Source organism: Macaca nemestrina, chromosome 12, assembly GCF_043159975.1.
Source record: "Macaca nemestrina isolate mMacNem1 chromosome 12, mMacNem.hap1, whole genome shotgun sequence".
Taxonomy (NCBI): Eukaryota; Metazoa; Chordata; class Mammalia; order Primates; family Cercopithecidae; genus Macaca; species Macaca nemestrina.
The window spans coordinates 47,843,344-47,866,688 of NC_092136.1; the positions used below are offsets into that span (position 1 = coordinate 47,843,344).

The window sequence follows — 23,345 nt, forward strand, 5'->3', positions numbered from 1 at the left end:
AAAGCAAGCAATCTGACTGCCTGACTAGTTTAATTATATATATTATAGTCTAATTACTGTGTATATTATATTCTAATTCAGTAGACATTTCTCAAGCCCTCTCCTTATCTGTCAGTAAACGATTGGAAAAGGAAATGAACTGTTTAGACTGAATAAGTTTGTTTTGTTTCTTTTAGTCTCACTTTGTTGCCCAGGCTGGTGTGCAGTGGTATGATCTCGGCTCACTGCAACCTCTGCCTCCCAGGTTAAATGATCCTCCCACCTCAGTCTCCCAACTAGCTGGGACTACAGGCACACTTCACCATGACAGGCTAATTTTTTTGTATTTTCGATAGAGACAGGGTTTCGCCATGTTGCCCAGGCTGGTCTTGAACTCATGAGCTCAAGCTACCTGCTTGCCTCAGCCTCCCAAAGTGCTGGGATTACAGGTGTGAGCCATCACACCCAGCTTGAAGAACTCTTCATAGTGAACCTATGCCAGTTCCTAATGCTTATAGTCTCCTTTTATGTTCTCAAATAATATATAAGTCCTAAAATGTATCTGTAGAATGGGGTCAAGCCCAAAGTGAATTTTATTCTGTAGATAGCAGAGGTTAGGATGCATGAAGTATACCTGGTTGTTTGAATTCCGTTTTACAGATGAGGGAACTGAGGGCCAGAGAAGGAGGCAAAGAGATTTGCCCAAAGTCACATGGCTAGGAAGTGGGGGCGGGGGGCATCAGGACTTAAATCCAGGTTTTCTGGTTCCATATCCAGAACTCTCTGCATTACCTCACACTGACATGCCCCATACTCATGTCCAAACTATTAAAAGCACAAAGGTGATTTGATAAAAGCAAACTATAGTCAAGGCAAGTGGGGAGAACTGAGAGGAGGCAGATCTCCTAAAGGCTGAGGTGATCTGGGGGACTGCCTCAAGGTTTTGAACTAGGCCTTGTAGAGTTGGTTGGATTTAGAATGGTGTGGAGAAGGGAGAATGGTACAAATGAAGATACAAAAGTGGGGAAACAAGAGATTTTTCCAGAGACAGAAAAGAGACTCGTGTTGCTGGGTTGGAGGGTTTATGTAGGAAAGGAGTGGTAAAATGTGTGTTAAACAGTAATGAGACTTTGATAACTGTGACAACTTTAATTAAAAAGAAATCAGATCATGCCCATGCACATATGGTGGGTCATGCCTGTTACCCCAGAACTTTGAGAGGCCAGGAGTTCAAGCAGTCTGGACAACATGATGAGATCCTGTTTCTACAAGAAGTAAAAAAGAAATTGGCCAGGCATAGTGGTGTGTACCTGTAGTCCTAGCTACTCAGGAAGCTAAGGCAGAAGGGTCGCTTGAGCCCAAGAATTCAAGGTTATAGTGAGCTGTGTTTACACCACTGCACTCCAGCCTGGGTGATAGAGCAAGACCCTGTCTCTAAAAACAAAAACAAAAACAGATCAGATCATGATATTATGGTGTGAAGAAAGCTTCAAGTCATTGGTGGTTAAGACTTCAGACTGAGGCAAAAAGGACTAAACTAAGATGATAGCAGCTGGAAATAAGTCAGATTTGAGAACCGTTGAGAAGGCAGGATTAACAGGATCTGGAGACAGCCTAAATATAAGGGTAGGAGAGAGATAAGGAAAAGAGTTAGAACTGTCACTTGAGAGTTTGAGCCTTTGTGACAGGGACGCTGTGGTACCAGTATCAGAAGAGGAGGAGGCGATGTCTATAGTGAGTTAGCTTACAGACTTTGCACCAAAGCAGACCTGGGACCAGTGACTTAACTGGTCTGAGTGGGTTTGCTGGCCTGCTATGTAAGGAGACAGGTTCCCACTTCTCAGAGTGGCTGTGAGGATGGGAGGTATTGCAGGTAAAGTGAAATTCTATAATGTCACATGCTTGGCATCCAGGCACTTAACCAAACTTTAGCTCTTTTCTTCTCACCCCAACTTCTCTGGAAGATAGCAGAACCTAGTTCAAGCCTCACTGTTTTTTCACAGGCATACATACAATGTGCCTTCATTTTATTTCGTACATATATATGAAATAAAATACAAATTCAAGCCCACAGAGAGAGTTAAAGATAGCTTTGTAAGGCTAGGTGCTTCCAGAAGCAAACAGCTGTACTGCTTCTCTGGTGTCGCGGTGGCCTTCCCCAGTTGGGACTATTTCTGAGCTTAGGGGTGGAACTCTTGTGGTTCACTGGATTGCAGTGTGCCTGTAAAACGTGCCCAGCTTCCAAGCACTGTGTTTAATAGTTTGGAAATTCTGGTTGTCACCCCAGAGATACACAGATGGAAACTGGGTTTGGGCAGAGCTCTAGCAAAGGGGCACCGAGACGCCCATTCCCTTGACCTGTTAACCCTGGCGGCGCAGGCTGCCCAGCCAGCTGGGGCTGCCATTCTGGAGCTGCTTCTGGCACACTTCTCCCACCCTGGCAGCTGTGCCTGCCAAGGGCTCGCAGTGAGGCACAGAGCATAGCCCAGTGCCATACCAGCCTAAACCCTGTTACTCCCCTTCCACCCTGGCCATCACGCATCTCCGCACGTACGCCCCATTGCCAAAGCACTTGAAGGCACCCGGACTCATTGGCGCGGGGCGAGAACCAGTCGGCAGGCCTCGCTGTCCACCTAGCACCCTGGGTGGCCTTTGGGCCGCGGCTAGCTACCACTCTCCGGTAGAGGGAAGCGGGCCCTGGCTGGTGGCATGGAGCTGACCTCGCCTCATTTCCTCTCCTTGGCGTACCTGACCCTGAGTTCTGGTCCGCAACCCAGTGTTCGTTTCCCACCCCAGTCTTCTGTGCCCCGATTTCCCCATTTAGAATATTCAGATTTGAACAATCTGGCGACGTTCTCTCGCCAAGGGATATCCATGAGGAGGGCAGGCGGCAGAACTTTGTTGCCATTTTGCAGCCATTCCCCTTAAGAAATATCCCTGGAAACAGCTCCTTGATCTTTCCAGAGGTGGGCCCTCCTAGCCCCAGTCAGGATGTTGTTTGGGCCCTGTAAATCTAGGGCTCTCCCAGCCTTACATCCATGGCACTGGGCTTGCCAGATGTAAGGGAACTGGATGGGTAGTTTATTTCCATCTTATATGAGAAAAGGAAGGGTACATACCGTTTTGAGGAAGAAAGCTTGAACCTGAAGGATCACAGAATCCTACACCTCCGCTAGCTGTGAAACACTGGGCAAGTTACCTTGCTTCTCTGAACCCCAGCAGCTTCATTTGTAAAATGGTTGTAACAAAAGAATATCTTAGGTTTTGTGTAAGTCTGTATGAAATAATATAGGTAAAGTAGTTAGCCAAGTGCCTGGCCTTTAAGTATTCTATAAGAGCCAGTCAGCTGTTTTTACAAACAGGTACAACTGTACTGTTGAGAACCAAAGTACTCACAACCAACAGTTGGCAAACATTTTCACATTCATCCAATTTTTGCTTAAATTTTTCATTTGTTTAACTCATTAATGCATTCAGCATGTATTTACTGAGCATATTATTAGTCAGCTCTTGCCCTGGTCCAGCTGTATTTTCTAAGACCCCACCCCTAGGAAAGTTTTAACTGGCCTTGCAAGAACTGATGAAGTCTAGCCTGGTGGGTGGGTGGGAGATCTTATCCCTGTGGCAGTGGGGGTTTGGAATTTGTTTTTTGCAGCTCTGACTTCGCGGGCTGAGGTCCCTGAACAGAGCAGACCTCTCTCATGTCTGGGAAGCATTAAGACAGAGCAGCTCTCCACAGCCACCTTTGCTTCTCACCCCTTACTCTTGGGGAGTTGTGTCCCCCTTCTCCAGAAGGCCACAGTCAGCAAGCTGGAACCTGATTTTTCTATAGTGGGGTCCTGTTTCCTAGAACTGACTTCTGTTATAGTCTTCTGTGCTTTGCTGTACTGGAGTTGCCAGAAGAACGCTTCTCTGCTTTCAGTGCCCCCAGCATCTTCATGCTGTATCCTTCTAATGCTCTCTCCTTCTTGCCCGCATTGTGCATGTCAGGGTCAGTCTCCAATTGGACTGGATTGGCCACACTGCTGCTCATACTTGCTTTGGGATCATATACCTTCCCTGAGTCCCTTCTCTTTGCACTGCCACCTCCTCACCCCCATGACCTACACTTAGATTTTGTGGCAGAAACACTACTGAGCAGGCAGTCTTCTGGATGTCTGAGAGACAGAGAACCTAACATGCACAGTCTGTGAACAGACATCGTAGTGTGATAAGGGCCATGATACATAGTGCTGTGGGAATAGCCAGGGTGGGGCAGCTGGCTCTGCCGAAGAAGTCAGGGAAGGCTTTACCAGGAGGTGTTGTTTGAGCAGTCTTTTTTTTTTTTTTTTTTTTTTTTTATGAGACTGAGTCTTGCTCCATTGCCCAGGCTGAAGTGCAGTGGCGTGATCTTGGCTCACTGCAACCTCCACCTCCCAGGTTCAGGGAATTCTTCTGCCTCAGCCCCCTGAGCAGATGGGATCACAGGCACCCGCCACCATGCCCCACCAATTATTTTTGTATTTTTAGTAGAGACGGGGTTTCACCATGTTGGCTAGGCTGGTCTCGAACTCCTGACCTCAAGTGATCCCCCCCGCCTTGGCCTCCCAAAGTGCTAGGATTACACATGTGTGCCACCACACCCGGCTGAGCAGTCTTAAAAGATTTACCTTGGTAGACAGTGGGAGAAAGCGAATTTCAGGCAAGGAGCATAGCATGCATAAAGGCCTGAAATTGCATCATGTTCTTAGAGAAAAAGTAATGTGATGTGAATAGAACAAAAGGATTATGTTATTTGGGTTGAGGGTTCTGAGTAGCAGAGGGAGGAAATGAGGCCAGAGAGGTAAACAGGGACCTACTCATGAGGGCCTTGTAAGATGTTTTAGGCTTTACCCTACCAACGCTGGAATCCTGTGAAGGTTTTATACATGGACATGACATGGTCAGATTTGTGCATGAAGAAGGTGGGATGCATGGCTGTAAGAGGATAAATTGTCTCATTTGTCCTCTAGCAATTCTGTAAGGCAGGCAGGGAAGACACTGTTTACTTTTTACACCTCAGAACACTGAGGCCCAAGAGGTCAAGTCAGATACCTTGCCCTTTAGGTCTCAGAGCCAGAAAGGGGAGGACCTGGGACTCACCTAGTTTCCCGGTCCTGAATCTCTTTTCTCCTGGGTGCATTGCCATTGTTAATAGCGTCTTCTAGAAAGCTGCCTGCAACTGAGCAGTGGGTAGATGCAGACAGGAGCATTATGAAGCATATGGTCATTGATACAGTTTCACTGAGGGAGTGTAACACTGGGATTTTGCGGCCTGTGGTGTTCAGTCGCCTGACCTCTATGCCAGCACACAGACAGCAAGAAGCAGTGGGGAACTTTGAGCTTCAAGCTCTACATTGGTTTGACAAAATCCATTCATCACTGTCTCTTTCATTAATGTGCTGTCTGATACTGACATTTGTCAATGGCTTGTTTCTGGAAGCCCCAGTCCTCAAGGCTGGTCAGCTCTACAGTCACAGCCCCAGGGTGAACCCCGGCAGTCAGAAGTAGGGCTTTTCTCTCTCTGCATTTTGTAAAATAAAATAACTTTAAAACAATAGCAAAGATAACATGATGTAGCAGTAAAGAACACTAGCTTGGAGATCAGGCAGACCTGGGTTTTAGATCTGCTGCTGCCACTTGTCTAGCTGTGAAGATCATTTAATATGTATGAGCCTCAGTCTCCTTATGTCTAAGATAAGAAAGTAGAACTTACCTGAAAAGATTGTCGTAATGACTAAAATGTGATAATGTTTATAAAGTACCTTGGCATGACACCTGGCACATATGAATCCTCAATATACACTGACTTTAATTCCTACAGTTACTGTTGCCCCAGCCACCACTACTACTGCCACCACAGTTAAATAATATTTGGAAAATAGAGAATAGTAGAAAAAATATCTTACAATCTTACCACCATGATGCAGCTACCCTTGTAATTTAAATTTCCTTCAAATCCTTTTCCCCCACTACTTCTAAACATTCCTGATTTTATCACATGTATATTTTATACCCAGGTGGGTTTTTTTCCTCCATGGTGGTAACTGCATTACACTTATTTTTTCTTGTTTTTAATAGATTTTTTCCTAATTATAAAAATTGTTTATAAAATTCAGAGTTTAGAAAAAAAGAAAAAGAAAAATCATACTCATTGTTAACATTTTGTTGTATCTCCTTCCAGTCATTCTTATTCACACTTTGTTATAGAGTTGAGATCATATTATATATACAATTTTTATGTAATTTTTCATATGAATATTTTCTTATTATAAGCATCGTTTTCCAAGGCTGCATATTAGTCCATCAGGTGGCTCTACCATAATTTACATAAGCATTTCCCAATTGTTAGACATCTGAGTTTTTTCCAATTCTTCAATCTAAATAGCTTCCTGTAACAGACCTAGGGAACCAGCCTCATTACAGCCAGGAAGCATATAATGAACTTGTGCTGTGTATATGGTCCTGAGTGAGGCATAGTGGGAGCTGTCAGGTCAATCAGACAACAGAGCCAGCCTCAAAGGAGCTCAGAGACTAAACAACCTGGAGATACTTACTGGCAAATAAGCACTGTCAGGGAGTCCACTAAAGTGTGTGTAACCTTTTCCCTTTGGAAACTGGGATCTGGGAAGCACAGCTTCTATACAGGAAAAAGCCTAGGAAACCTTGCTGCCGCTTCTCACCTATGAATATGCAGATTGGCTTCTAATACTCAAATGCCTTTTGAGCTACGCTGTCAGGGGCCTGCGCTAAGAACCATTGAATATTACTTACAAGTGGTTTTCACTGGGAAAGAATGAGAAACACTACCAAAGGAACTTGTGGGAGAATTAAGGGAATCAGAGTGACTCTAGTCTTAGTTTTTTATTTTATTTTTTTAATTGACAGATAAAATTGTATATGTTTACTGTATACAACATGATGTTTTGAAATATGTATGCATTGTGGAATGACTAAACTGGCTAATTAACATATATTACTTCACATAGTTGTCATTTTTGTGGTGAGAAAACAAAATCTATTTTCAGCATTTTTTAAGAATCTGATATATTAACTGTAGTCATATATAATAACATGGATGAACCTGGAAGACATTACTTTAAGTTAAATAAGTCAGGCACAGAAAGGCAAATACCACATGATCTCATTCAATAAGGAATCACTCATATGTGGATTTAAAAAGTTGATTTCATAGAAGTAGAGGATAGAGTGGTGGCTCTAGTCTTAGTTTTGTCACAGACTTGCCTGGGACCTGCGGTAAATTATTTCTCCCTCCTGAGCCTCCATCTTCTCCTCATAATGTAGGGTATCTCCAGGGTCCTTCCAGCATTAACATTCCAGAGTACTTGAAACATTCCTCTTGCAAGGAGCTAAAGTGAGTATCCTGATAAAGGTCACAGGATAATTCTCCAAAGTCCAGAGCTCCTCTTAATTAGTCCTAGGGAACCATTTATGCCTTTGTATTCCCAGTCACTTCCTCCTGCTAGCGGTTGAGACATATGGAGACTGAAGGGCAAGAAGTATCTCTCACTGGTTGGAAACCCTGGATTCAGAAAGCCAAAAACTGTCTTTTATGTATTAAGTATTTGTTCTTTTATGTACTTTGTTCTTTCATTCATTCCCTCATTTAGCAGATGTTAACTGAGTCCCAGGCCTTGTCCAATCCATCCGTGCAATACAGAGGTGAATGAGACTCAACCATGTTCTCAAAATACATGTAGTCTCATAAGAACAGGAAACAATGATAAAAGGCAACAAGATGGTTGCTACGGTGGGGGTACATTTAAGGGCATAAGGACAGGTGCACCTGAGTCTACCTAGACGCAACAGCAAAGGAGTCTTAGTAGATACTTTGAGATTTTAAAGGATAAGTAGAAATTTTTTAGGTATGCAGTAGAGGAGAGGACATTCTGGGTAGAGGAACAAGCATGTGCAAGGGGCTAGAGGTGTGAGAGAACATGACATGTTGAAAGAACTACAGATAGTTTGTGTGGCTGGTAGGTGAAAGGGATAGTGGACAGATGAGAAAAAGTCAAACATTTCTCCACGGACCAGTCTGTTTCCACTGAATTCTTTGCTCATTTTATCAGTCCATATGAGAGTGATGGTCTTTTTAGTTCAGTTTTCAAAAACTGTTATCTTTATTGCCTTATCTTTCCATTTTTACAGTAACATATGCTCGTTATAGAAAGTTTGAAAAATACAAAAAGTAAAAGGAAGAAAGGATTTAAAAAATTACTCATGGTCTCACTAGCTAAAGACAACTTTAATATCTGATGACTTTCCATTCTGTATTTCTTTATTTTCTCTTTTTACGTAGCTGTGAATGTGTTGTAATTACAATCTTAACTTTTGTATGTGATGCTCCTTTCTATTTCCTTCCTAAATTTTGCCAAAAATGGATGTTAGTGTCATTAGAAAAGAACTATGATTATAAAATATACTGACTGAAATATCTATCCATTTTCTTTCTTTCTTTTTTTTTTTTTACAGGTCTCTTGTGGCTCAGAGCATAATTTGGCAGTAATTGGTGAGTAATTTTTATACTGATAACTGTTTCTTTTGAAAGTCATGTGGCAGAATTGGAGAAGACTTTTGGTTAACCAAAAGCCATGGTGCGTGTGCTCATGCATGTTTTAGGGGAGATTGGGGAAAATGGAAATCTTTGGTTGACCAAGGGTTTACTAGAAGCTCCTTTTCTGAATATTTCAATTCATATCATTGAGCATCTTTTTAAGGTACCTGAGCTGGTCTCCCTGCCTGGGAAGTGGCATTTGAGCATATTAAAGAACTCACAGGCTGAGGGGCATCATGTGTAGAAAGCCAGACATAAAAAGGAAGAATGATTGGACTGCTTCTGGTTTTTTGAATAAATCCCCATTCAAAAGTTCTTTCCTATTGGTTTGGCTCTTTCTTTGGAAATATGCGGCTCTGCTCACTGCCCTCGCTGCCTTGTATTTAGTGGCACTCAGGAGCTCCCAGCTGGACTCAAACCTCTGGTTAATAGAGGCTTCCTCTTAGTTGGCCCTGGATAATCACAGTTTAGTGTTTTCATAATTAGATCTATTCATTCAAGAAGCCTTCTCTTTACTTCCACAGGTAGACTCAGTTTCCATCTCACAGTACATTAAAGAGACTGCAGTGTAGGGCTAGACTGCCTGAGTTCAGTACATACTTCTACTTACTAGCCATGTGAACTTGGACAAGGTATTTGACTTCTCTATGCTCATCTTTAAAATGGGGAGGGCAATAGTGCCTACCTCATAGTGTTGTTGAAGGGACGAGTTAAGATATGCAAAGCACATAGAATGGCACTTAACTCCTAGTAGGGACTTTGGTAATGTTTGTTATTATTACCTGGTGTTATGTGTTAAAGTAATTGCCCTCCTCTGGGCTTTAGTTTCCCCAGCTGTAAATGGAGAAGTTAAAACAGAAAACCAAGTTTCCCTCCAGCTCTGATATTTTAGGACTCTTGTTACAACCCCACCACTGACTGACTTCTGTCAATAATTTCTGTTCCTGGCCACTCCTGTCTCCTAGCTTCTAACTTTGAACTTCTACCAGGCAAGGCCCTTGTGTTTTCCTCATTTATTGCCTATTCACAGCACCTAAAGCAGTGCGTGGCTCTTAGCAGAGACTCACACGTTCTTTTCTGAATTAAGCTAGACTGGCTTGGCTGTCTGGGGTGGCAGTAGTGTGAAGCACTACTTTGCAGGCCCAAACATGATGTACAAAGAGGCAGAACCAAAGACAGCAGAGGAGGTGGGGAGTAACAGGGGCTGGAGTTAGAGAAGGAGCTAGACAATGTAACAGCAAACCTGCATGCTTTGCAGCAGGACCAGATACTTTATACCGGAACTGCTTTAGCCTGGTTGTAATTAAGATAAGCTAATCAAAGAGTCAAAGGCAGTGCCTAGGACATTGCTGCTACTGCTATCACTGGACTGGGAGAGGTCGGCTTCCCCTGGGACCAACACAAACAAGAAGATTGCAGGGAATCTAAATTTGTGAAAGCACAAAATACAGATGAAGGAATGGGTCAGAGCTAGCAAAGCGACAGGCTGAGCTGATGTAGGCAGCCTGGGGCTGTAGAAGGAGCAAAGACTCTGCAGACAGCCTTGATTCAAACTGGTTCCATCACTGTGTGAGCGTCCATATTCTTATCTTTGTAATGGGGATAATCATTCCTCCTTTCAGGATTATTGTGATTAGGTGAGATAATTTATGTGAAATACCTGGCAGATATAAATTCCTTTGGTTTCTCTTTTCTCTTGGTTAGGTAAGGGGAGGGGAGAAATACTTGTTAGTGTAACTGTTCTAGTGAAATATTTCTTTGTTGGGAGAGAAACAATGACATTCTGGAAAGATGTGTCCAGTGTTACCTGTGTGGAGGCCATCAGAGGCAGTGGGAGAATAGGGCATGCTGCCGAGCACTTGAGGGCAGACCTGTTATTTTCCATTGTATCCCCAGTGCCTGGGACCTGGCTCACAGACTGCTGAATAATGGTTTCAGAGTCAGGAAAGGTGAGTGCAGGCACAGGGCTCTGCACGTATGTACCTGCCTGCCAGCCAGGAGGAAGAAGCTCTCCATCACTGGAGGAATGAGGCCCTGAGTGGGTGCTCTGCAGGGTGCAGGCTTTGAAACAGGAAGCTACAAGAAGCTGCCTGTTAGCCCTGCCAGGAGGCCAGCATGAGGGAGACAAGTTGCAGGTGAAGAAGAGTTCCTACCAGCTTAAAGCCATGTTTCCCATGGGTTGAGCTCCTCCCCTCAACCCTACTGCCTTTGCCTACTTTAGAGGGATTTCCCTGCCTTCAGTTTCATTTCCTGAACTCTAGCCCTTCAGTGCCTGGTGCTGTGTCCCACATGTAAAAGGCACAAAATAGTTATAGAATAGACTAGAAGATAACATAAATCAATCAAACTTTGCCCAAGGGTAGAAGCAACTTTAATGTCTAATGAGTGTGTGACAGATGAATCAACTTGGAAAGGGAGGTGAAACAGAGAATGGTGAAAGGACATGATTGAGAACCTACTCTGTCTTGGGTTAATGGAAACAATTCCTCAAAGTATATTTGTTGTATCTGTGTTAGAGACAAAACAGGCTCAGAGGTTAAATGGGTTAAACAGGTCGTAGAGATAAGTAGCAGTGTTACCTGAGCAATGGGCTCACTGCCCAGTGCACACAGAAGCAAATACTGTGACACTGGCTTTGAGAAAAGAAAAAAGCTTTATTGTGAGTCAATTGACAAGGAGACAGGGAGGCAACTCTCAAATCAATCTCCCCAACCTGGGAGTGGGTCAAGGTTTTGTGGCATTTTAAACTAATCCCAGGTAATGCCAGTGCAGCTGGTTGGCCAGGCTGGTGATGGTAACAATTAGGTTGCTAAAGCTTTTCTCCTGAGCATGCCAGGTAACTTTGGCTCTGCATTACCTGTAACTTAAGCAGTGATTAATTGGTTTGAACTGGTCCTACAGTTAGATAGTACAGCTGTCTCCTCCACTTACGAGCTGTGTAACCTGTATAAGTGACGTACCTTCTCTGTGTCTTGATCACCTCATCTGGGATATATTATTATTGACTTCATAAGGTTGTTAGGTAAAGTGCTAAGAACAATGCCTAACACAAAAGTAAAGACTCAATAAATGTTAGCTGCTATTATTATTATTATTCTATATTAAGACCTCAAGGAAGGAAATAATTATAAGCCTGAGGCCAGGGTAGGAACCTCAGGAGCTAGAGAAGGAAGTGTCTTTCCCAGCCTGGATATCAGGGTCCATGGCAAGATCTCAGCATAGCTGCAGGATGGATTTGTAAACTGGAGCCTGGGGTTCCCATTGGGGAATCTGCACATCCAAACAGCCCTGGAAACAGTGCTAGCCCAGATTTGTTCAAAGACAGGATTCTGCTATTCATTGTCCCAGACAGGAACTCAGGCCCTGCATGTTCCAGCCTGAGGCAAGCCCCATGGAAGCCACATTTCAGTTTCTTGCGAAGATGGAAATTTTACTCTGCTGCTTTGTGTGCTTCTGGGTTTCTTTGTTCACTTCTTTTGAAATTTGGTTTAGTTACTTCCTTAGTTTTCCAATTAAGTTTCTCTTGACATGTTTTGTCTTTGCCACCAGGTGCCCCCATGGCTAGACAGAATGGTGAAGTGGTATGAGTTCCTGCTTTAGACTAAGAACTGTTGGAGCTAAGCATAGACAGACTCAGGTGACAATCAGAAAAGAGAGAGCTGAGGCCATTGACCATGGCTGGCTTGGGCATTCTCTACCTATGTGCCTTGTACAATCACTCTGCCTCACCGAGCCTGATTCCTCATTTGTAAAATCGACACCCTGATACCCACTCCGAGAAGCTGTTCTTCCCAATGGCATATGTATGTCAAGTGCATGCTCAGTACCTGCCATGTCATAGGTGCTCCACAGGTGCTTGTCCACTTGGCTGCTTCACTAATTCGCTTTCTTCCTTTCCACCTAGGATTTCTTTCCACATCTGACAAAGCTCACTGGCTAACTCCCATTTGTGGGCATAGGCTGAGGTGAAATGAGGGCACGTGGCCATCACTTGCTGAGAAGATCCCTGCCTTTCAGAGGCAGGGTCCCCAGATCCAGCTCTGTTTTCAGGCCCCTCACCTCTGTGTCTGGATGAATTGGCTCCAGCTGTTGTGCTTCCATCAGGAGCAGCTTATTTTGGCTTGAATTGGCAATTTGTTTGCCTTCTCCCCTGATGTGCAGTTTTGTCTTCCCTTCCTGCGGAGGAAAAAGAGCTGACTGCGTTTCCTCTCTCCCTGCTCCACGCAGACCTTGGAAGGATTTTATTGGTGGCCTTTTCCTGGAGCACTCAGGCTTGCCAGACAGCCATTGTTAAAGGGTTGGTTATTGGCAGGGAAGTGTGATGCCTCCTCCTCCTCCTCTTCCAAGCAGAGCCAATTCTTTTACTAAATTGGAGCTATAATATATGCATAGATTTTTTTTTCATTTCACAGATGATTTTCAACTGTTGAACCATTGTACCTTTATAATATGTATGGCAGAACATCTGACCTTGGCATGAAACTATCAAGCAATTTCATGTAAGAACTTAATAGAAATATAAAGAAATAACTTTTTTTGGCACTGGATATTCCTTTGAGAGGTGATATCTCCAAACCCTAGGGCCTTGTGGAGAGCTTAGAGGCAGATACAAACTTGTATGTTTCCTATGCACAACAAGATAGGCAGAATGTAAATACTTTACCTATCTCATCCCATTTAATCCTCACAGCAAATTGATAAGCTGGTACTCTGGTTAATCCCATCTTCTAGGTAAGGGAAAATGAAGCTGAAGGTGAGCAATTTACCCTGCCCAGGTCACGCAAGTAGGAAGAATTTGTGTGTTAGGTTTTTTACCCACGCCTCTAATTTCAGAGCCTGTGGACTACTACCCGATGCTGCCTTCCTGCAGACTGGTGATGGTCTGGCCTGTTTTTAACGCTACCAGAGAGGAGTATTTCGTCTTTTTGTTTCAGTGTTTAAAATGAAAAACTCCATGGATGCAGCTGGAAACCATCATTCTTAGCAAACTATCACAAGAACAGAAAACCAAACACCGCATGTTCTCACTCATAGGTGGGAACTGAACAATGAGATCACTTGGACTCAGGAAGGGGAACATCACACACCGGGGCCTATCATGGGGAGGGGGGAGGGGGGAGGGGGGAGGGATTGCATTGGGAGTTATACCTGATGTAAATGACGAGTTGATGGGTGCAGCACACCAACAAGGCACAAGTATACATATGTAACAAACCTGCACATTATGCACATGTACCCTACAACTTAAAGTATAATAATAATAAATAAATTAAAAAAAAGAGATACTAAAATAACTGGGCTTATTTGACATATTCAAGTACATGGGCAGCATTGTCAAATAATAAAAGTAATGCCAAATTTTCTTTGAAAAAAAAATAAGCTTATTTTGGTTATACATGATAATTTAATAAATATATTTGAGAATGTCTGGTAAAAAAAAAAAAAAAAAAAAGAAAAACTCCCTTCCATGCTATCTCCCTCTCTCCAGTTCCCCAAAACCCTTCTACCACATGTGCAGCTAAAGCCTGTTACTAGTTTCTTCTGTATCCTTCTAGTGTCCTTTTACATATGTAAGTGAATACTAAGATATGTTTTTATCCTGCCTTTTACATAAATGGCAGCATACTATGCTCATTTCTCAGTGCCTGATTTTTCTCAACGATTTTTCTGGGAGATCTTTCCATATCAGTATAAAAGCTGTCCTAGCTCTTTTTTTTTTTTTTTACAGTTATTTAATATTCCAATGTTCCTATGTACCTTGATATATTTAACTAGTGCCCTGTTCATGGACATTTATGTAATTTCTAGTCTTTTGTTATTTAAGCAACACTATAGTGAATGACCTTCTATATATGTTATTTCATGTGTAGGAGAGTATAGTTATAGGGTAAGTTCCTAGAAGTGAAATTACTGTGTCAAAGTATAAATATATTTGTAATTGTGCAATGTACTTCAAAATTGGCCTCCATAGGGGCTATGCCATTTTTCACTCCTGCTAGCAATGTGTAAGGGTACGTACTTATTGCAGTCTCCCTAATAGGATATGTTAAGAAACTCGGATTTTTGCCAGTCTGATAGGTAAGCAACTACTCAGGGTAGTTTTTGTTTATCTTTTAAAGTTGAAGTATAAAATATACAGTAAAGTGCACAAATCTTAAGCGTTCAGATTGATGAATTTTTACATATGTATATACTTAAGAAAACACCACCCAGAGCAAGATATAGAACATTTCCAGCACCCTGGAAGACTAGTTCACGCTCCATCTCTGCCTATAACCCACCCCCAGAGGTAAGCGTTCTTCTGACTTCTGTCTCCAAAGATGCCTTTGTTTGGACTTCATATGAATGGTGTTTGACTTCTTTTGTTCAACACATTGTGTCTGTAAGAATCATTCATGTTGTGTGCAGCAGTAATTTTATAATGCTCGGTAATATTCTACTGTATAACTATATCACAACTTACTTAACCATTTAACTGTTGAACATTTGGTTTGTTTCCAGTTTGGGGATGCTATGTACATTCTTATACACGCCTTTTGGTAGACATATACATTTATTTCTCTTGGGTGCATGATTAAGACTAGGAATTCTAGTTCATGTTTATAATTGGTAAATACTGCGCAACTGTTTAAAGTAGTTGCACCAGTTTACACCCCCACCAGCAATATGATAGTTCCATTTGTCCTATACTCTCACCAGAAATTTTCTATCTTATAGATTTAGGCAATTCTGTTGAATGTGCAGTATGGAATCTCTCTGATTTTAATTTGCATTTCTCTCATAACTAATGATGTGGAGTACCTTTTTGTATGCTTATAGGCCATTTGGATGGCTTCTTTTGTCAAATCCAAAGACTTTAAGCCTTTGCCCATCGTTTTAAGTTGGGTTTTTGTCTATGCTTTTCTTAGTGACTTGTAGGCATCCTTTATATCTTGTAGATTCCAGTCCTTTGTTGAATATGTGTATTGTAAACATCTTCTCCCAGCCAGTGGCTTACTCTTTTACTTTCTTAATTGTTCTTTTGATGAATATTTATTTTAATGAAGTCCAGTTTATTGACCATTCCTTTAATGGTTTGAGGTATTTGTGCCCTATTTAAGACATTTTTACCCATTCCAAGATCATGAAAGTATTCTCCTATGTTTTCTTTGTGAAGCTTTATTATTTTGCCTTTGGTATTTAGTCCTAAAATCCATCTCAAATTAGTTTTTTAAAACATTTAGAACCATTTATTGAAAAGTTCATTTTTTACCATTGAATTGTGGAGGCATCTTTGTTATAAATCAAGAGACTGCATGTGTATGTGAATGTGCTTTTAGATTCTTTTTTATTAGTTTGTTTTTCCTTTTGTGTACTAGTAGCACACCAGCTTGATTAATGTAACTTTATAATAAATCTTGATATCTAGCATTATAAGCTCTCCTACTTTGTTCTTTTTTAAGATTATTGTGGCCTTTTTAATCTGTCTAATTTTAATTATTGTAAATGAAGGTTTAGCATCTTTTTATATGTTCAAGAACTATTTATATTTCCTCCTTTATGAAGAGTTTTCCACACCCATATTAGTTTATTCATTGTTGCTGTAACAAATTACCTTAAAATTAATGGCTTAAAACAAGACAAATGTATTATCTTCAAGTTTGAGGTCAGAAATCTAAGATGGGTCTCACTTGGCTAAAATCAAGCTGTCGGCAGCCTTCATTCCTTTCTGGAAGTTCCAGAGAGAATTCATTTTCTTGCCCTTTCTAGCTACTAAAGGCTACCTATATTCCTTGACTTGTGACCCCTTCCATCTTCAAACACAGCCATGGCTTTTCAAGCCATGACTTTTCTTTCTCCTACTGCATCACTCTGATACTGACTCTTCTGCCTCCCTTTTCTACATTTAAGGACCCTTCTGATTACATCAGCCCTGCCTGGATAATCCAGCACAATCTCCCTGTATTAGTAGATTTTCATACTGCTGTAAATACCTGCCTAAGACTGGATAATTTATAAAGGAAAGAGGTTTAATTGACTCACAGTTCAGCGTGGCTGGGGAACGCCTCAGGAAACTTACAATCATGGTGGAAGGTGAAGGGGAAGCAAGGCAGGAAGGAGAAGTGCTACATGAAGTGGGGAAGAGCCCCTTATAAAACCATCAGATCTCACGAGAACTTACTCACTATCACAAGAATAGCATGGGGGAAACTGCCCCCATGATTCAATTACCTCCACCTGGTCTCTCCCTTGACACCTGGGGATTATGGGTATTACAATTCAAGATGAGATTTTGGGTGGGGACACAGCTAAACCATATCACTCCCTGTCTTAATATCAGCTAATTAGCAACCTTAATTTCATCTGATAACTCAGTTCCCCTTTGCTGTGTAATAAAACATATTTATAGGCTCTAGGAATTAGGACATTTAGGAGGCCATTATTTTTTCTACCTCAGTATCCTTTGCCTTTGCTGTAGAGTCTGAATGTTTGTGTCTTTCAAAAAATTTTATTTTGAGATTTATTCCCTAATGTGATAGCATTAGGTGGGGTGTTTGGGAGGTGATTAGGTCATGAGGGCTCTACCTTCAAGAACGGGATTAGTATCCTTGTAAAAGAGGTCCAAGGGAGCTTGTTCACCCCTTTTGCCATGTGAGGACATTTAAAAGGTGCCATCTAAAAGGAACAGGCCCTCACTATGTACCATCAGATCAGCTAGTACGTAGATCTTGGACTTCCCAGCCTTCAGAACTTCTATTGTTTATACATTTTCCAGTCTAAGGTATTTTGTTATAGCAGCCCAGAAGGACTAAGACAGCCTTTTGTTTTTTTAAAACAATTGAATAGAAAAAGGATTGTTAGTCTTTTTCTAATAAATGTCTAGGTGTTCTTTACATGTTAGGGACATTAGGCATTGTTCTGTGATTTGAATTGCAAATGTATTTTCCCAGCTTTTTATCTTTTGTTTTTAATGTTTTTGTTTATTTTGTCCTTAATACTTTGCCATACAACCTTTTCTTGTTTTTGTTTTTTTTTTTTTTGAGACGGAGTCTCGCTCTGTCGCCCAGGCTGGAGTGCTGTGGCCGGATCTCAGCTCACTGCAAGCTCCGCCTCCCGGGTTCATGCCATTCTCCTGCCTCAGCCTCCCGAGTAGCTGGGACTACAGGCGCCCGCCACCTCGCCCGGCTAGTTTTTTGTATTTTTTAGTAGAGACGGGGTTTCACCGTGTTAGCCAGGATGGTCTCGATCTCCTGACCTCGTGATCCGCCCATCTCGGCCTCCCAAAGTGCTGGGATTACAGGCTTGAGCCACTGCGCCCGGCCTAACCTTTTCTTTTACTATAGATTAAATGTATCAGTCTTTTCCTGTACGGCTTTTGGATTTTGAGTCAGGGAATCCTTCTCTACTCCAGAGTATAATGGTCTTTCTTTATATTTTATTCTAGTATGGTCATGCATTGCCTAAAAATGGGGATACGTGGCCAGGGTCAGTGGCTCACACCTGTAATCCCAGCACTTTGGGAAGCCAAGGCAGGCTGATCACTTAAGGCCAGGAGTTTGAGAACAGCCTGATCAACATGACTGATACGGTTTAGCCGTGTCCCTACCCAAATCTCATATTGAATTCCCACGTGTTGTGGGAAGTGACCTTGTGGGAGACAATTGAATCATGGGAGCAGATCTTTCCTGTGCTGTTTTCTTGACAGTGAATAAGTCTCACAAGAGCTGATGGTTTTAAAAAGGAGAGATTCCCTGCACAAGCTCTCTCTTTGCCTGCCACCATCCATGTAAGATGTGACTTTCTCCTCCTTGCTTTCTGCCATAATTGTGAGGCCTCCCCAGCCACGTGGAACTGTAAGTCCATTAAACCTCTTTATTTCGTAAATTGCCCAGTCTCAGGTATGTCTTTATTAGCAGCATGAAAATGGACTAATACAGTAAATTCATACCAGGAGTGGGGTGCTGCTGAAAAGATACCCGAAAATGTGGATGTGACTTTGGAACTGGGTAACAGAGGTTAGAACAGTCTGGAGGGATCAGAAGAAGACAGGAAAATGTGGGAAAGTTTGGAACCCCCTAGAGACTTGTTGAGTGACTTTGATCAAAATACTGATAATGCTATGGACAATAAAATCCAGACTGAGGTAGTCTAAGATGGAGATGAGGAACTTGTTGGGAACTGGAGTAAAGGTGATCCTTGCTGTGTTTTAACAAAGAGACTGGTGGCATTTTGCCCCTGCCCTAGAGATTTGTGGAACTTTGAACTTGAGAGAAATGATTTAGGGTATCTGGTGGAAGAAATTTCTAAGCAGCAAAGCGTTCAAGAGGTGACTTGGGCGCTGTTAAAGGCATTCAGTTTTAAAAGGGAAACAGAGCGTAAAGGTTCGGAAAATTTACAGCCTGATGATGTGATAAAAAAGAAAATCCCATTTTTCTAAGGAGAAATTCAAGCCAGCTGCAGAAATTTGCCTAAGTAATGAGCAGCCAAATGTTAATCCCCAAGAAAATAGGGAAAATGTCCCCAGGGTATGTCAGGGGTCTTCATGGCAGCCCCTCTTATCACAGACCCAGAGGCCTGGGAGGAAAAGATGGTTTTCTGGGCTGAGTCCAGGGTCCCTCTACTGTGTACAGCCTAAGGACTTGGTGCCCTGTGTCCCAGCCACTCCAGTTGTGGCTGAAAGGGGCCAATGTGGAGCCCTGGCCATGGCTTCACTGGGTACAAGCCTCAAGCCTTGGCAGCTTTCACATGGTGTTGAGCCTGTGAGTGCACAGAAGTCAAGAACTGGGGTTTGGGAACCTCTGCCTAGATTTCAGAAGATGTATGGAAATGCCTGGATGCCCAGACAAAATTTTGCTACAGTGGTGGGGCCCTCATGGAGAACTTCTGCCAGAGGAGTGTAGAACTGAAATGTGGGGTCAGATCCCCGACACAGACTCCCTCCCGGGGTACTGCCTAGTGGAGCTGTGAGAAGAGGGCCACTATCCTCCAGGCCCCAGAATGATAGATCTACTGACAGCTTACACTGTGCACCTGGAAAAGCCACAGATACTTAGTGCCAACCCGTGCAAGCAACTGGGAAGGAGGTTGCACCCTGCAAAGCCACAGGGGCAGAGCTGCCCAAGACCATGGGAACGCCCCTCTTACATCAGCATGAGCTGGCTGTGAGACATGGAGGCAAAGGAGATCATTTTGGAACTTTAAGATTTGACTACTCTACTGGATTTTGGACTTGCATGGGGCCTGTGGTCCCTTTGTTTTGGCCAATTTCTCCCGTTTTGAATGGCTATATTTACCCAAAGCCTGTACCCCCATTGTATCTAAGAAGTAACTCACTTACTTTTGATTTTATAGACTCATAGGCAGAAGCGACTTGCCTTGTCTCGTATGAGACTTTGGACTGTGAACTTTTGAGTTAATGCTGAAATGAGTTAAGACTTTAGGACACTGTTAAGAAAACATGATTGGTTTTGAAATGTGAAGATATGAGATTTAGGAGAGGCCAGGGGCGGAATGATATGGTTTGGTTGTGTCCCAAATCTCATCTTGAATTCCCATGTGTTGTGGGAGAGACATGGTGAGAGGTAATGGAATCACAGGGACAGGTCTTTCCTGTGCTGCTCTTGTGATAGTTAATAAGTCTCACGAAATCTGATGGTTTTGAAAAGGGGAGTTTCTCTGCACAGGCTCTCTCTTTGCCTGCCACCATCCATGTAAGATGTGACTTGCTCCTCCGTGTCTTCTGCCACAATTGTGAGGCCTCCCCAACCACAGGGAACTGTAAGTCCATTAAATTTCTTTCTTTTATAAATTACCCAGTCTTGGGTATGTCTTTATTAACAGTGTGAAAACAGACTAATACAATGGTGAAACCCTGTCTCTACTAAAAATACAAAAATATTAGCTGGGCTTAGTGGCACATGCCTGTAATCACAGTTACTTGGGAGGCTGAGGCACAAGAATTGTTTGAACCAGGGAGGCGGAGGTTGTAGCAAGCCAAGATCCTGCCACTGGACTCCAGCCTGGGTGACAGAGCAAGACTCCCTCAAAGACTCAGAAGGGGGGATATGTTCTGAGAAATGTGTCGTCAGATAATTTTGTCATTGTGCAAGCATTATAAAGTGTACTTAACAAAGCTAGATGGTATAGCTTAGGACACACCTAGGCTGTGTGGCTTAGCTTGTTGCTCCTAGGCTATAAACCTGGACAGCATGTTACTGTACTGAATATGTAGGCACTTGTAACACAATGGTAAGTATTTATGTATCTAAACATTAAAAATATGGTACAAAAGAATAAAAATGGTACATCTGTATATGGTGCTTACTATGAATGGAGCTTTCAGGACTGGAAGTTGTTCTGGGTGAGTCAGTGAGTGAGTGATGAGTGAATATGAAGGCCCGGGACCTTATTATATACTACTGTAGCCTTTATAAACACTATACACTTAGGCTGTAAATACTGTGCACTTAGGCTACATTAAATTACACATAGAAACTCTCTTTCTTCAAACAAAAATTAACCATAGCTTACTGTAACATGTTGCTTTTGAACTTTAAAAATCTTTTTTACTCTTGTAATAACACAGCTGAAAACACAAACATTGTATACAGTGCAAAAATATTTTTAATATCTTTATTTTATAAGCTTTTTTCTATTTCTTAAATTATTATTATAATTATTTTGCTTTTTAAACCTTTTTGTTTAAAACACAAACACACACATTAGCTCAGGCCTATTCGGGGTCAGAATTATCAATATCACTGTCTTTCACCTCCACATCTTGTCTTACTGGAAGGTCTTCAGAGGCAATAACATGTATGGAGCCATCATCTCCAATGGTAACAATGCCTTCTTCTGGAATATCTCCTGAAGGACCTGACTTTTAGGAGGTATTTTTACAGTTAACTTAAAAAAAAATAGTAAGTAGAAGGAATACACTCTAAAATAACAATAAAAAGTATAGTATAGTAAATACATAAACCAGTAACATAGTCATTCATCTATCAAGCATGATTACATACTGTACATAATTGTATGTGCTAGACTTTTATATGACTAGAAGCACAGTAGTTTTGTTTACACCAGCATCATCACAAACGTGAGTAATGTGTTGTGTTACAACATTATCACAGCTACTATGGCAGTGGGCAATAGGAATTTTTTCAGCTCCATTATAATCTTATGGGACTACTGTTGTATATATTACCAAAACATGGTGATGTGTTACATGACTATATTTTTATGGTTTTATTTTTGTCATCTAAATCTTCGATCCATTTGGAATTTATCCTGTTATAACTCAGGTGTGCATTCAGCCTCGCAGTTGTTTAAATGGCTGATCAATTATCTCAAAACTATTTATTGAATTCTTTGGCTGCCTTCTGGGTCCTGTTGCTACCAGAGCAGCCCTAAGGCATTACCCAAAATTGCACAGCTAGTCAGTAGCAGAGCTAGGACTAGCACTCAAGTCTAGCTTGTGCTATTCAGAAGGAGATAGTGCCTGGTTTTCTTTTCTTTTTTTTTTTTCTTTTTTTTTTTTGAGATGGCGTCTCACTCTGTTGCCCAGGCTGGAGTGCAGTGGCATAATCTCCGCTCACTGCAAGCTCCGCCTCCTGGGTTCACGCCGTTCTCCTGCCTCAGAGTAGCTGGGACTACAGGCGCCTGCCACTATGCCCGGCTAATTTTATGTATTTTTAGTAGAGACGGGGTTTCACCGTGTTTGCCAGGATGGTCTTGATCTCCTGACCTCATGATCCGCCCTCCTTGGCCTCCCAAAGTGCTGAGATTACAGGCGTGAGCCACCGCGCCCGGCCTTGTGCCTGGTTTTCAAGAGGCTTTCTCAAGTGGTTGCTTGAGCTGTTTGCCAAACGGGGAGACAGCAACTAAAGGCAAAGCAACAGTTTTTTTTTTTTCCTATTGTATTTATTTTTTATTTTTTATTTTATTTATTTTTTTCTAATTTTTAATTTTTGTGGGTACATAGTTAGTAGGTGTATATATTTATGGGATACATGAAATGTTTTGACACAGGCATGCAATGCGTAATAATCACATCATGGAGAATGGCATATCCAACCCCTTGAGCATTTATCCCTTGTGTTACAATCTAGTTATATTCTTTTTTTTTTATTATTATTGTACTTTAAGTTCTAGGGTACATGTGCATAACGTGCAGGTTTGTTACATATGTATACTTGTGCCATGTTAGTGTGCTGCACCCATCAACTCGTCAACACCCATCAACTCATCATTTACATCAGGTGTAACTCCCAATGCAATCCCTCCCCCCTCCCCCCTCCCCCCCATAATAGGCCCCAATGTATGATGTTTCCCTTCCCGAGTCCTAGCAAACTATCGCAAGAACAGAAAACCAAACACCTCATGTTCTCACTCATAGGTGGGAACAACAGTTTTTTAGTTCTTGGTTACCAGTGCTCTGTCCCAGGTCTTGCCTTTCCCAGCTCTGGAACTGATATATTCGTTGCCATTACCACACCTGGCCGGTTGGGGCACCGTATTTTCCTCTCCAACAGGCCAGATATGAGATAAACCTTTTACATTTAAGAAAGATGTTTCATCTCACACCAGTTAGAATGGCAATCATTAAAAAGTCAGGAAACAACAGGTGCTGGAGAGGATGTGGAGAAATAGAACACTTTTACACTGTTGGTGGGATTGTAAACTAGTTCAACCATTATGGAAAACAGTATGGCGATTCCTCAAGGATCTAGAACTAGAAGTACCATATGACCCAGCCATCCCATTACTGGGTATATACCCAAAGGATTATAAA

General features: G+C 42.1%; 1 protein-coding gene across 25 annotated transcripts in view; it reads left to right on the top strand.

Annotated features, from left to right (window-relative positions):
• The window catches only part of LOC105486966 (secretion regulating guanine nucleotide exchange factor), a 241,559-nt gene that overhangs the window by 142,017 nt on the left and 76,197 nt on the right, over nt 1–23,345 (top strand). For 17 of the 25 annotated variants that reach the window (XR_011610786.1, XR_011610785.1, XR_011610787.1 and 14 more), the window contains one exon: nt 8,491–8,527. Coding sequence is in view for 19 of the 25 variants with exons in the window: in XM_011750173.3 (XP_011748475.1) it covers nt 8,491–8,527 (37 nt within the window). In the remaining 6 variants the exon portion in view is untranslated. The other 8 variants (XM_071075014.1, XM_071075011.1, XM_071075017.1 and 5 more) reach the window with 4 other exon arrangements.